This window comes from Cynoglossus semilaevis, chromosome 19 (genome assembly GCF_000523025.1).
Source record: "Cynoglossus semilaevis isolate Cse_v1.0 chromosome 19, Cse_v1.0, whole genome shotgun sequence".
Lineage (NCBI taxonomy): Eukaryota > Metazoa > Chordata > Actinopteri > Pleuronectiformes > Cynoglossidae > Cynoglossus > Cynoglossus semilaevis.
Window position 1 is genome coordinate 11,687,734 of NC_024325.1, and position 14,570 is coordinate 11,702,303.

The following is a 14,570-nucleotide window of genomic DNA, read 5'->3' on the forward strand; positions in this document are numbered from 1 at the left end:
ATATTATTCTGTCATATATGATGTATATATATGGAGTGTTTCAAACTGATTTTATTTTGTATCCAGGACAACTTTGGGACCGATTTAGGCGCGGTGGAAGCTGCCACACGTAAACATGAGGCAATTGAGACAGACATCAGAGCATACTGGGAGCGTGTTGCTACTGTAGAGGCTGTTGCCAAAGAACTGGAAGCTGAGCGCTACCACGATGTGCGACGTATAATTGCACGTAGGGATAATGTCCTTAGGCTCTGGGAATACTTGAAGGAGCTTCTGGTTGCACGTAGAGAGAGGCTAAATTCCCATCTCGACCAGCAGAGAGTGTTTCAGGAGATGCGCTACATCATGGACTGGATGGCCGACATGAAGGTAAAAAACCAACTTTACAAATATTAACAATCCACTTTACATATGTCCTTAGCAACTCACAGAGGAGTCCATCATCTGGTGGGAACTGGTACTGTTTTTGTTAAAACCCTATTCTGTACATTGATAATGACGATAACAAACAACAACGTGTATTTTTTATTTGTTTTAGGGTCGATTGCTTTCTCAAGATTGTGGCAAACATTTGCATGACGTGTTGGACCTACTTCAGACCCACACCCTGGTAGAGGCAGATATTTCAGCTCAGGCAGAGCGTATCAAAGCAGTACAGGGCGGAGCAGAGCGTTTCACTTCCCAGGACCAGGGTGAGTTCATGAACATGCTTTCACAGACAGCATTCCTTCTCCAGATCAATGTTTGTGCAACATTCAAACATTGTGTATTTCTGCTCTCCTATCTGACAGCATACAAACCGTGTGAGCCAGGCTTAGTTAGTGAAAAGGTTGATCTTCTCCGTAAATCCTACGAGGAGCTTGGTGAACTTTCCAGAAAACGCAAAGAGCAGCTTGAAGACTCTCGTCGCCTTTGGCAGTTTCTGTGGGATCTTGGCGAGGAGGCTGCCTGGATCAGAGACCAGGAGCAGATCCTGGCAAGTGGTGATTGTGGACGTGACCTCACCTCTGCTCTTCATCTGCTCAGTAAACATGAAGCCTTCAGTGATGAGATGGCAGCTCGCTATGGCCCACTGAGTAACAGTATTGCTGCCGGGGATGCTCTGGTCAAAGAGGGTCACTTTGGAGCCCAACAGGTCACAGATAGAATTCAAGATATCAACACACAGTGGGCACATCTTGAGGAGGTGAGTAGTAATGCCTTTTTCTTTTTACAAACACTTCATCATTCAAAACATTTTTAGTTCTCATTAATTTGTTTATGTTCATTTTGTGCTGAAGACAACCAAAGACAGAGAGCAGAGACTAAAGGAAGCAGTAGCCCTCTATCAGTTCCATACAGATGCCAATGACATGAAAACCTGGATCGCTGAGACACTTAGACGGGTGTCAAGTCAAGAAGTGGGTTATGATGAGTTTGCCACTCAAACCCTAGCTCGCAAACAGCGGGAGATACAGGAGGAGATTCAAAGTCACCGCCCTCTTTTGGACTCCTTACATGAGCAGGGCCAAGCACTAACATGGGACGAGTCGCTTTTCCCTCAGGTGGGTTTTTATTTTATATATACGTGTAAGGTAATGATTTGTTTTCTGTCTTTTATTCTGCGTAGTATTAGTACTTTTTTTTTCTGTCTTTTATTCTGCGTAGTATTGGTTTGTAGCATGTTATTGCCTTAAACCAATTCATTTTGTTTGATCTGACAAACTATTTTATATCCAAACGTATCGTTCACTGTGGAATATAGGAGGAATGTCACTTACCCACCATCGAGAATCAGTACAAGGAGCTGGAAGCCCTATCGGCCGCTCGTAGACTGGCTCTGGAAGGTGCCTTGGCCCAGTACCGCATGTTCAGTGCTGCTGATGCCTGCCAGCTCTGGATTGAAGAGAAGGAGCAGTGGTTACATGGCATGGAGATCCTGAATAAACTGGAGGACTTGGAAGTTGTACAGCAGAGGTCAGTGTTTGGAGTAAAAAATATTTAGAATAAATTGTAGTAAGTTTGTGAAAATCTGTTTCACTCAAAATGTAGCTTCATGTAAATGCTGAACTTTAAAGTTACTCATAAAAGTAAGCATTTACTGGCTGTTGGAGGAAAATACTATCAATATTTTATTACTTTTTAAAATTGGCCACAAAAGCATGAAACTAAAGAAAACCTTTAGAGCAGACATTTTTAAAATCTAATCCTCCTCTCGTGGATCCTACTGTGTGTTTACCTTGTGACATTACAACTAAATTGACTGAATAATAGTGACTCAACCTCATGTTGAACCAAATAGCAAATTTTCTTAGAATGAATTCATTTGCCTCTGCAGGTTCGAGACTCTTGAACCTGAGATGAACAACATAAGTGCTCAGATCGCTGATGTAAACCAGGTGGCAGAGCAGCTGCTGAGCTCTGACAACTGTAGCAAGGACCAAATCCACCAGACACGAGACCAACTGAACAACAGGTCAGATCGACCATTCAACCAATTGTGTTTTTACTCCCTGTAAGCTGTTGCTAGGAGATCATACTGTTGTTAAGATTACAATTTGAATGTCTGTAGATGGGCTGAGTTTGAAAAACTGGCTGGTCAGAAAAAGCAGGCCCTGGAGTCCGCTCTTAACATCCAGAACTACCATCTGGAATGTAACGAGATACAAACTTGGATGAGGGAAAAGACAAAGGTGATCGAATCCACCCAGAGTCTGGGTAACGACCTGGCTGGAGTGATGGCACTGCAGCGCAAACTTACAGGCATGGAAAGGGACTTGGAGGCCATACAGGTGACAAGTTACACTGAGCAACCAATTGATAAATAACTGAATGATAAAAAAAGAAAGTTACACTTAAAGGCAAACAAACTTTTTTTTTTAATCATTTCCAGGGCAAACTGGATGACCTGAAAAATGAGGCAGAAAAGTTGGCGAAAGAACATCCTGATCAGGCAGCAGAGATCCAAGGCCGGCTGACGGAGATTCAAGAAGTGTGGGAGGAGTTGAACGTCACAATGAAGCGCCGTGAGGAGTCGTTAGGAGAAGCCAGCAAACTTCAAGGTTTTCTTAGAGATCTGGATGACTTTCAGAGCTGGCTGTCCCGTACACAGACGGCCGTGGCCTCAGAGGACATTCCCATTTCCCTCCCTGAAGCTGAAAGCTTGATTGCACAGCACGAGAATATCAAGAATGATGTGGATAACTACAAGGAAGATTATGAGAAAATGCGAGCTGTTGGTGAGGAGGTGACCCAAGGTCACACAGATGCCCAACACATGTTCTTGGCCCAGAGGCTTCAAGCACTGGACATAGGTTGGCATGAGTTGCATCGCATGTGGGAAAACCGCCATAGTCTTTTGGCACAAGCCTTTGACTTCCAGACTTTCTTAAGAGATGCCAAACAGGCAGAGGCTTTCCTGAACAGCCAGGTCAGAGCAAGTTGAGCTATTTGGCATTTGATTGTGTGTGTGGTTTGTCTGTGTTCACACATTAATGTATCACACTTTAGACATGAATAAGTCTGCTGCACAGGAAGTAGCTCAGAGTGCATGGATTGTGGGAGTGCATGCACAACTCCAGAGGACATTTTTTAACACACAATCTAAAATATAATATAATATCACATACTTTCTACCAGGTATTGTGACAATACTTTCTGTTACTTTCTACCAGGTATTGTGACAATACAGTTTGATATCATATAATCTGATAAAGGCTCAAACATGAACGGCACAGACTCCTGTGTGAGGCTTTAACGTCATGAGCCTGGTGATAGAACAATGTCAGCTAGACTTTGTACAAATATAAAAACATGACCATCTGATAAAACCCAAGGCTGAGCCATACAGTATATGTGAGAAGCTCATGATGATTAAGGACATGGAAATTGTACCTGGGAGACATAAGTGGACTAGTGCACGTTTCCATATCAGAGTTGTTTAAAGTAAATCTCTCAGGTAAAAGTGAAACATTCCTTTGTTCCTGTTTAACTGACCAAGAACTGTATTCCACATTTTTTGGTTAAAAGGAATTATAAATAGGAGCATCAGGTTATCTAATTTTTAACTAAGCCCAAAACAGGCAGCTGTTACCAACTGGAGCTGACTGTGCAGTGATTTGTAAGCCAGAAATAACATTATTCATTCTAGGCAAACTTGTAAAACATTTTAAAGAAGTTTAATTTTGTCTTTCTTTTTTTAACTTTGCTGTTTTTTGTGTGCAGGAGTATGTCCTTTCTCACACAGAGATGCCGTCCAGTCTTCAGGGAGCAGAAGAGGCCATTAAAAAGCATGAGGATTTCCTTACGACCATAGAGGCCAGTGAGGAGAAGATCACTGGTGTACTGGAGACTGGACGACGCCTCATCAATGAGTCTAATGCTAATTCCGACAAGATCCAAGAAAAAGTGGACTGCATAGAAGAAAGGTTAATAACCAGTAAAAGTATTAGAGATTTAACTTGATGAAAATGGGAAGCTTTAAAAAAGACCAGCATTATGCATCTGAGAACAGTGCTCGGTATCATGTCTAGTTTAATCTGCAGCCATGTGTGCATGTATGTACATAAATGTTTGACCTATGACTTACTTTTTTGTTTAGGCAATTGAAGAACAGAGAATCTGCCAATGAGTTGTTGACAAAACTGAAGGATAACCGTGAACTTCAGCACTTCCTCCAAGATGGACAAGAGGTAAAAGAGTTCATAAAGATGATTTGAGTCTAAATGTTTCAAAGGTGAAAGTGTTCACTCAGTAATTCTCTGCTCTGTTCTCAAGCTCAAACTCTGGATTAATGAGAAAATGCTGACAGCGCAAGACATGTCCTACGATGAAGCCAGAAATCTTCACAGCAAGTGGCAGAAACACCAGGCCTTCATGGCTGAGCTGGCCTCGAACAAAGACTGGCTGGACAAAATTGACAAAGCAAGTCCACACAGAGCGGACTGATTTTGAGCAGGATAGGAAAAAAACTCTTCAACTTGTTTTACATCTTCAACAGGAGGGTCAGGCTCTGGTGGCAGAGAAGTCTGAGCTGAAGCCTGTTGTCCAACAGACCCTGGAAGACTTACAGCATCAGTGGGAAGAGCTAGAAAATACCACGCACACCAAGGCCCAGTGTCTGTTCGACGCTAACAGGGCAGAACTCTTCACACAGAGCTGTTCCTCTCTAGATGTCTGGCTGAAGAACCTTGAGACTCAGTTGCAGAGTGATGACTATGGCAAAGATCTGACCAGTGTCAACATCTTGCTAAAGAAGCATCAGGTAGCAAACCACCACACTGAGCAAACCAAGAATTGTAAATCACAGTCAAGACATGATTTAATGTCATTTCACTGAATTTCACTGAAACAATTCTGCAGTTTTTACAGTGGAAACCGTTCTGTTTAGTTTGAATGTCTTATTTTGTGAACATATTCTACATATTCTGTCTCTGTGCAGATGCTGGAGCATCAGATGGAGATACGAGAGAAAGAGGTGCACTCCCTGCAGTCTCAGGCTGTGGCGCTGTCTCAGGAGGACGCTGGACTGGCTGAGGTAGATGGTGAACAGAGGCGTGTCACTGACAACTTTTCAAAACTTCAGGAGCCTCTCAAACTGAGGCAGCAACAGCTACTGGCCTCTAAAGAAGCACATCAGTTCAACAGAGATCTGGAGGATGAAATTGTGAGTTTGAATACTTGTAGTACTACCTAATTTGGACTGTATGGTCTGTGTGTATTGTCCTTATAATATATTTTGTTTTCTGTGTCCTTGTCCAAGTTATGGGTGAATGAGAGAATGCCCTTGGCAACCTCCACCGACCATGGAAAAGATCTTCCCACAGTTCAGCTGTTGATAAAGAAGAACCAGGTAACAAAGCACAATATCTGTTATATTTCAGCCTGTGATCCAAAAATCCTATTTAAGTTTGGTATGTGATGAAACATTTGAGGCTAAACCTGCTGCTGTATTAAAAACAAGCAAGTGCCAACTTGCTTGTTTTTAAACTTGTGGAGCTTCAGACCGTTTGTTTCTAACTGGCAACAGGAAATGAAGCTATGTATGTGCTGCAAAAAAGATGCTTTAAAAATGTTTCTTTAAATGCACATGAACACCACAACTAAACAAAAATCTAAGCACAGAGACCAATGACAGCGAGCAGGCAATGACATGTCCATGGCCGGGCCCTGCACTGCTGCAGGCGCAAAGGAAACTGAACTGTTAAAAAACACCCCTGTTGTCTCTGATTCAGACTTTGCAGAAGGAGATCCAGGGCCACCATCCTCGTATTGATGATATACACAGAAGAGGACAGACCCAAAGAGAGTTGGTGGGTGAGAGACATCCAGAGGAGCGTTTGGTTGAGCTGAAGAACCTTTGGGACCAGCTGACCGCTGAGACAGACAAGCGCCATGTCCGCCTCATTGAGGCCAATCGTGCCCAGCAGTTCTATGCTGATGCAGCAGAGGCAGAGGCCTGGATGGGTGAACAGGAGCTGCACATGATGTCAGAAGAAAAAGCCAAGGTAAAACGAACCCTGATAATAGGAATGAGCTGTGCCCAGAACTGTTTTAATAAAGTTTGTCTGTTAGTAAAAATTTAAGATCAAATCAGGTGAGATAAAATGTCCTTTGTTTGTCCCACAGTGTGGAGAAAAGATGTATTAACAATTAAACTTTGTCTCATCACAAGTTACTGTCTGATCCAATGAATTTGTCATGTAGCACTGATGATTTTATTCAATCCTAGGATGAGCAGAGTGCACTAGTAATGGTCAAGAAGCACCAGATCCTAGAACAGGCTCTTGAAGACTACGCCCAAACCATCCATCAGCTGGCCAACAGCAGCCGTCTCATGGTCACCGGTGAACACCCAGAGAGGTAAACGGTAGTTCTTCTTGACAAAACTGTGCATTATTGCTCAACAAATTCCAAGTCTTGTTTCTTTTTTGTGAAACAGTGAGAGAATCACCCTGCGTCAAGCCCAAGTGGACAAGCTGTACGCCTGCCTGAAAGACCTGGCCGAGGAGCGTAACGGGCGGCTGCAGGAGAGGCTGCGCTTGACCCAGCTTAAACGTGAGGTGGACGACCTGGAGCAGTGGATAGCTGAGAGGGAAGTGGTCGCTGGCTCCCATGAACTTGGACAGGATTATGATCATGTGACAGTAAGTTGTTGGTTTTTTTTTTTTACAACTCTATTTAATAGTGTACTCAAATGTTTTGCATTTTATACTACTACTTTCTTTTTTTTTTTTAAGCAACATCACCGTGGCTCTAGCAGTACTGCTTATGACCACTGTAACTGCCAGGTTAATAAAGTATGCTGTCCTGAAATGACTGCTCAGTTGAATCAGTTAATGATGATCTATGTTTACATCTTTCCACTAAAGGTGCTTCGAGACAAGTTCCGAGAGTTTGCACGCGACACAAGCAACATTGGCCAAGAGCGTGTGGATGGTGTGAATGCCCTGGCGGACGACCTCATCGAGTCGGGTCATCCTGAGAATGCCAATGTTGCCGAGTGGAAAGATGGTCTGAATGAAGCGTGGGCTGATCTGTTGGAGCTGATTGACACACGCACTCAGATGTTGGCCGCCTCCTACGAGCTCCACCGTTTCCATCAAGACGCTATGGAGGTGCTTGAACGTGTCCAGCAAAAGCAGGCCGAACTGCCCTCCGACCTCGGCCGTGATCTGAGCACGGTGCAGCACCTACACAGGCAACATAACACCTTTGAACATGACATCCAGGCACTGAGTGGACAGGTCAGCTCCATGTTAAAAAGGTCCTTTTTACGACTAGTCTTAGAAATGAAGCCGAGTCTCTGATGATTCTTGATTCAACTCGTCGTCACAGGTGAACCAGATCCAGGATGATGCAGCACGACTGCAGAAGGCTTATGCTGGTGAGAAAGCAGATGACATTAATAGGAGTGAACATGCTGTGACCTCTGCCTGGGAGGCTCTGCTCCAGGCTGGTCAAGCCCGCAGGCTTCTCCTTCTTGATACGGTGGAGAAGTTTCGCTTCTTTAACATGGTGCGAGACCTCATGTTGTGGATGGACGGTGTCAACTTGCAAATCGAAGCACACGACAGTCCCAGGTGAATATAATGGCATGCTATTAAATGCTGTTTTAGTTTGTTTATAAGCTGTAGGAGTCACTGACCTGAGGTCTGTCTTACAGGGACGTCTCGTCTGCAGGACTCGTCATTGCCAATCATCAAGACATTAAGTCAGAGATTGAGACCCGGGCAGATAGTTTCACTGCCTGCTTTGAGTTAGGAAACACTCTGATCAACAACAATCATCATGCAGCGGCCGAGGTATTTTGCAATGTGTCATTTTCAGTTTTTCTTGTTTATGTTAGGTTTAACACCTTTCAAAAAAAGAAGTGTTGCACCTAACATAAACAAGACATAATAATCATTATGAAGAAAAAACAATACTGGTAGTTTTCTGCTTCCAAACTGGTTAATGGATTTGGTTTCCTGCTTCTATCTGAATATTTTTTCATTTTGTAATCTATTTGTTCTTCTTTTTTATGCTTGTTTAATTATTCTTTATGTTCTTTTTTTTAATCTTAGATCCAGGAAAAATTAGTTCAGCTGCAGGAGAAACGGGACAAGATCAACAAAAATTGGCAGGACAAGATGGACCATTTACAAATTGGTTTGTATGCTTAAAAATTCCAGTCACAGAAAGAGTGACTTATCTATTCACATTGAAGGGTGAATTTTGAATGTAGGCTGCAGCTATGATCTCGCTCTTGTTTATTGATTTTGGCTCTGTTGAAACTGTCTTATGTAATAAAACAAGGTTCTCAACAAGTGCTTAGAATGGCAACTGCTTGCTGCTCTTATTTAAAAAATTCAATTTGTTTTTACTCAAAATTTACAACATAGATTGACATCACAATCTTTAGATTTCACTCTGTTTTTACAGCTCTATGCTGTTTTTTTTGTGTGTAAAAATGTACTAAATTTCAGGACCACTTTCACAGCTAATAAAAAAGGTAACACGTCAGAACCTTTGACCTGTTTTAGAAAACTGATTCAAGAACAATTTTAATCCCATGGTGAATATAAACTCAGTCCTGACTATTCGTTGATATGTACTGGTACTAAAAGTCAGTCTAAATTACAGTAAATCTCTTGCTTTTGTCACTGTTTGTATTAATTGACAACATGTCAACTGTTTTCTCTGTCTGTTTTTTCTTACTGCCCATCAGTGCTGGAAGTGCTGCAGTTTGGGCGAGATGCTCATGTGGCAGAGTCCTGGTTGGCAGGGCAGGAACCTCTGATACGAGCAGCAGAACTGGGGTCAAATGTAGACGAGGTAGAGAGTCTCATTAAGCGCCACGAAGCCTTCGAAAAACTTGCTGCATCCTGGGAAGAACGCTTTGTCATGCTGGAGAGGCTAACTACGGTAAGCTGAGTGTTATTTTCCCCTACTTACAGTTCATTTTGTAGGTGAAACCTCTAAGTGTACATCGCAGATAGTTGGCTTAAATTTCACGTGTCTATTTCCAGCTGGAGGAGCAGGAGCTCCAGAGGAGGAAAGAGGAGGAGGAGTGGGCAAAGCTAGCCACTATGGCACCAGTGGCTGATGATGTTCCACAGTCTCTAACAGAGAGTCATCCGCATGATTCTGCAGCCAGGTAATATTAGGCTGCGTGGAGCACAGTGATACTGGTGGATATGAAAGCTGTAATATGCAGGACACCCTCACAGGATGACGCACAGAACTGTATAAAAATGAATTGTTCAGTCATTTTCTCTAATGAACATTAACATTAAAAACCTTAACCTCTAATAGTTTGCACTCATTCTGGAGCAAATTCCATTTAAAGGTGCAAAAGATTCAATTTTCCATTAGCCCAAATCAGTACAAATGTGAAGCAGATGACAAGAAATTAAAAATTAAATCACAAATGTAGGAAGGCACTCAGCAACATTACCTTGTTTATGTTAAAAAAAAATCCAAAGACTGAGGCTTCATGTGGCCAGAGCAATCTCCCCCCCATGGTATAAGTCAAAGTGGTGTAGTATGCTACATAAGTGCATCTTTTCTCCTTCAAAACAGAACAAGCCTGGATCAGACCACACTCAACCAATCGGTGTCAGTGAATGGAGTTCATAGTGACACATCTCAGGTGAGTCACTTTGATTTACCCTGTCGTTGGTGTGGGGACATTGAACCTCACTCTGGCCACTGTCACTGACTCTGCAGATACACCAGCCTCCAGATACAGTATATTTCTCTGCACCACAGTGTTAAGGCATTTTGTAACTCATATGACTTCTATGGCTTTAAATGGCTGCATCGCTGCTTTTTTGTTTACACTCTTCAGTGTATGTGTGTGTTGTTTTTCTTACTTCATTAACGTATCGTTTTATCCACAGGGCTCTGAGTCGGAGTTGGTAAACGGACCCGACAGGGATAGCGGTCTGGCATCATCTCACCTGGAGCCATCTGCCACATTACCTAGCAAAGGGGGAGCAGAGTCTGAGCCAGAAACCATCGAGGGAATGCTTTGTCGCAAACAGGAGATGGAGTCCCACAGCAAAAAGGCAGCAAGCAGGTGAGTGCCACCAACCACTATGTTGCACCGGTTTCATAGTTGAAAGCTAAATTTTTTTCATCTTCACTCCTAAAGGTCCTGGCAGAATGTGTACTGTGTGCTAAGAAAAGGGAGTCTTGGTTTCTATAAGGACAGCAAAAGTTCAAGCAACGGCATTCCATATCATGGGGAAGTTCCAATAAGCCTCAAAGAGGCTGTGTGTGAAGTGGCCCATGACTATAAGAAGAGGAAAAACGTCTTCAAACTCAGGTGGGTAGACAAATCAACCTTCCCTGATACACTACTATCTAGTTTACCAGTTGTTTGTTAGCACATTTACTGCAGTAAGCATGTATCAGTCTGTGGCTCCGGTCTAACATTGTTGTCCTCTGCCCCCAGGCTCGGAGATGGGTCAGAGCATCTATTCCCAGCCAAGGATGAGGTGAGATTAAAAAAACCCAGAATAAATAAATAAGGACAGATGAAGCTGTATGATTCATGAATGAATTATAGAGTGGTCCCTCGTCTATCGTGGGCGTTACGTTCCAAGACTGCCGAAGTAGAGACACGATAGTTATTATATTATTTACATATATATTAACCCTTTACAAACCCTTCAGGAGGCATCGTAGAGCGTGAAATATGGCAAAAAAACATAATGAAAACTTTCACAAAGCTAGTTTACTCATAGGTACAGGTTATTCTTGCAATACAGTGTAAAGTTCATTAGTATGTTGTGCCTCTGTGTAAAGTCTAAAAATGGTCTTGGTCTTTACACAGGCTGAAATGAGCTCCTGGATTCAGTCCATCCTCAGCTCCATTCCAACCAAGGCAGAAGACTCACCTGGAGGTATGCGCCTCAGCCGGGCCATGACGATGCCTCCCATGTCCCCGAGCTCAGTGGAGGCCGGAGGCGTCACTATGCGTAACAAAGACGGCAAAGATAAAGATCGCGAGAAAAGGTTTAGCTTCTTTGGCAAGAAAAAATAATTGTTGTCACAAAAAGAAAAAGGCAAAAACCCATCACACAACACACGTGGCTCAGCACAAACGTGTCTGCTTTGTCCGGAAAAAAGAACGTAGTGTTCCTGATTTTTCTTTTGTTTCCCTTTTCATTTTCTATCGCCCAGTCCATGTTTGACATTTAGCTGCGCCAAAAAACAAAGGTCAGGGTCATTGAGGTGCTGAGTCTAGACAAAACGAAAGTGATAAACAGGTGAATGGTTTCTGCTATTGATTAGCATTTATCTCATAAACTTTAAGCTCTCTCTCTCTCTCTTTCTCTCTCTCACTCTCTCCATGTAGAACATTTCTACAAAGTTTGGTTTTTGACGTGAGAAACACTGAGTGCTGTTTCTTCAGTTGCTGTCATTAATTTATCTACTGCTGTTTCTGGGTTGAGAACATTGATTTGACAGGTGGTCAAACCCATTATAAACAGAAATACATTTAGTGTCGTGGGTTTAGTAAAGGGTTTGACCTCGTACGTGCTACTTATTTAAAATGAGTCATTAGGGTGTCATTTTTGGGAAATTGATTACATTTGAGCTTTGTGAATAAAGATTTTAAGTTTAATTGGAAAGAAATATTTCTATATTAATATTTAATTTAATCTTTTATGTTTTATTTCATCTGCATTTTATTATTTCTCTCAAGGGATCTTCAGCTTTGTGTGTGTGTGTAAGAGAGAGAGTGAGGAAAAGAGCAACAGATTGTGATTGTTATTTTTTTGTTTTTTATTTTAGTTATTAATGCAATGTGGTCACAAGAATGCAACTTTATTTGTATGCAAATGTTATCTCAGTTCTGACAGAAGCTAAAAGTAAAACTAGCCCGTTTTGTCTCTATATATTTAATAAGTGCAGAAGATGTGTAGAAATGTAGACACTGATAGAGAAACCATTTACATTCTTGAGTAAGAATGCCACGAATGTTTTTTTCTTTTTCTAAAATAGTATTTAGTTTTGCATTTGCAATGATCATGAAGATTTATTGTTTGATTTATTTTGCAAAACAGTTACTGTTCATTCTCCAAGTAAAGGTGTGGGGTAATTTATGAATAAAAAAGCTGAAGCACACATGGACAGGGCAGTAAAACAGACTAAACTAAGGCCTTATTAGACGGCCATTAAAATGCTATGAACATGTACTAGATGACTACAAATCTCACTGGAAGGAAATAAGAGAATTATTTCACTGGAAGGAAATAATTCTAAAATAATACCATTACTTTATAATGGTTTTTAAATATTGCTTTTCATTGAGTTTTTTTTTCCTTCTCAATTTTATCAGGATTGTATAGAACACGATCCTAAAAACATTTTTTTCAGTTGCCAAATTTTTTCACTTTCACTAGTTTTTGCTGATGATTTATGTGTATATTTTTCTAATAGGACAAAACCGAGATACCTAGCTAGTACAGCTGTTAAACATTTTAGATCTAAGATAACGGTTAAAATTTGTTGATGTCACAGTTGGATTTGTAATCGGTGCACCGTGAGTGTGCACTTGCTAATACAGCGAATAGACATACTTAGCTGCTAAAGCTGGATCAAAACCTTAACCTGAGTCGCAGCCATTAGATGAACCTATTGGATAAGGATTGTGTCAAAGTGTCCAAATAAACATTATTTTTTAATTTTTTTATCTAAATCAGTCAAGCCTGAGAAATGGGACGACTTTTTCTGTTTGCAAAGTGACCATGACCATCCTAAATGGAGACTAATTCCATGTGCTTGATTAAAATAATACTGTCCGGCTCAACTGAGCTCACAAGTCCTTGTATTAACAAGTACGAGTAGTGTATCGGTTCTATACACTGGAACATTTCCACGGAGAAATATTTAAAAAGCATACCAGTTGTAATTAAATGTTGTAATTGCAGTTAGAATATTACTTTAACATTAAACTTCTCCCCATGTTTTTTTTACTTTTCTCAAAAGATTCTACTTTTGTTTTAATTATTTTGTTGCTTTTGCTTATTTTTTTTACTGGTAAAAACAAGCTTCCACAGCTTTATTTGTATCTACAACCCATTGACAAAACATGCTCAAATCCAGATATACTGTATTTCCAGGTGTGTGTGCTGTTACAAAAGCTGTAGGACACAAACTAAATTAACAAATAGTGGACACAAGGTTCCATGCATGTTTAAAACTAAAAATGAAGCTTTTTTTGTATGTCTCCATTTCTTTCTTACAGTAAATGGAATAATGCCAGATACAATTTCTTAAGGCCAGAGTACAGGGTAATTCATAAAGATAAAACCCTCTGATTTTTACTTAATGTAAAATATTAGGACTGAAAGCAGTCTGATTTAAGTTTAAGTTTCCTTAATTTATAGGATGGTAGAATGTGTGCTGTGTAGTGGATGCCTGTACTGTTTAATCCAAGTCTGTTGCAGTAAGCTGTCCAACAACCACCATAAGACACATGTTTGTTTCACCTTATTTTGAATTTGTTTATCACATTATTATTATGATATTGTTGTTATTATTATTAAAATTGCTACTGTTACTATTGCTACTACTGTTACTAATACAACTTATTGTAAAAATGATTACTGTTTTCAGGTAAAATCAGACATGATGTCAGTGTGCTGTGGAGCATTTTCATTAAAAAAAACCTCTGAAATTTGTTGACATGTGTATTGAAATCTATTATTAGGAATAAAAACACGGTTTAATGAAAAATTTGAGAATGTGTCATTTCCCTGTTCTGTTGTATATAATCGGTTATAAAAATGTATAAAATTCCAGCCAAGATGGCGCCGTACTCCAGCGGGTTTTCTTTATGCGCATGCGTAGTACACAGCGTACAAATTGACGGGGAATACAAATCTGATAGGACACCTGTCTGTGCGTTTCCTGCCGTCGGTCACAGGCTGTATTGTGTGTATTTCTGTTGTTCTTTTCGACCGTTATTCTAAATTTGGGGGTTTGCCTGGAACTTTGCCTCCGTACCTGGTAATCATCCCGACCCACCTGTACCGCAACCTGGCTCCACCTCCTTCTGTTCGCCGCTAAAGTTGGCCTGGCAAATGGCAGACCAT

At 41.1% G+C, this 14,570-nt stretch overlaps 1 protein-coding gene across 3 annotated transcripts in view; it reads left to right on the forward strand.

The window, feature by feature from the left end:
- Window positions 1-14,211, forward strand: part of sptbn2 (spectrin, beta, non-erythrocytic 2) — a 30,055-nt gene extending 15,844 nt beyond the window's left edge. For 2 of the 3 annotated variants that reach the window (XM_017041565.2, XM_008332972.3), the window contains exons 12-39: window positions 67-369; window positions 539-692; window positions 792-1,186; window positions 1,281-1,544; window positions 1,745-1,956; window positions 2,318-2,455; window positions 2,552-2,771; window positions 2,873-3,409; window positions 4,204-4,406; window positions 4,580-4,670; window positions 4,756-4,902; window positions 4,979-5,242; window positions 5,420-5,644; window positions 5,741-5,830; window positions 6,213-6,485; window positions 6,710-6,840; window positions 6,920-7,124; window positions 7,350-7,724; window positions 7,816-8,060; window positions 8,144-8,282; window positions 8,544-8,628; window positions 9,188-9,384; window positions 9,489-9,616; window positions 10,042-10,111; window positions 10,362-10,540; window positions 10,616-10,789; window positions 10,919-10,961; window positions 11,300-14,211. In XM_017041565.2, the coding sequence (XP_016897054.2) occupies window positions 67-369; window positions 539-692; window positions 792-1,186; window positions 1,281-1,544; window positions 1,745-1,956; window positions 2,318-2,455; window positions 2,552-2,771; window positions 2,873-3,409; window positions 4,204-4,406; window positions 4,580-4,670; window positions 4,756-4,902; window positions 4,979-5,242; window positions 5,420-5,644; window positions 5,741-5,830; window positions 6,213-6,485; window positions 6,710-6,840; window positions 6,920-7,124; window positions 7,350-7,724; window positions 7,816-8,060; window positions 8,144-8,282; window positions 8,544-8,628; window positions 9,188-9,384; window positions 9,489-9,616; window positions 10,042-10,111; window positions 10,362-10,540; window positions 10,616-10,789; window positions 10,919-10,961; window positions 11,300-11,509 (5,697 nt within the window). In that variant the 3' untranslated portion in view covers window positions 11,510-14,211. The remainder of the gene's footprint in view (window positions 1-66; window positions 370-538; window positions 693-791; window positions 1,187-1,280; window positions 1,545-1,744; window positions 1,957-2,317; window positions 2,456-2,551; window positions 2,772-2,872; window positions 3,410-4,203; window positions 4,407-4,579; window positions 4,671-4,755; window positions 4,903-4,978; window positions 5,243-5,419; window positions 5,645-5,740; window positions 5,831-6,212; window positions 6,486-6,709; window positions 6,841-6,919; window positions 7,125-7,349; window positions 7,725-7,815; window positions 8,061-8,143; window positions 8,283-8,543; window positions 8,629-9,187; window positions 9,385-9,488; window positions 9,617-10,041; window positions 10,112-10,361; window positions 10,541-10,615; window positions 10,790-10,918; window positions 10,962-11,299) is intronic. The other variant, XM_017041569.2, reaches the window with a different exon arrangement.
- Window positions 14,212-14,570: the final 359 nt, after the last annotated feature.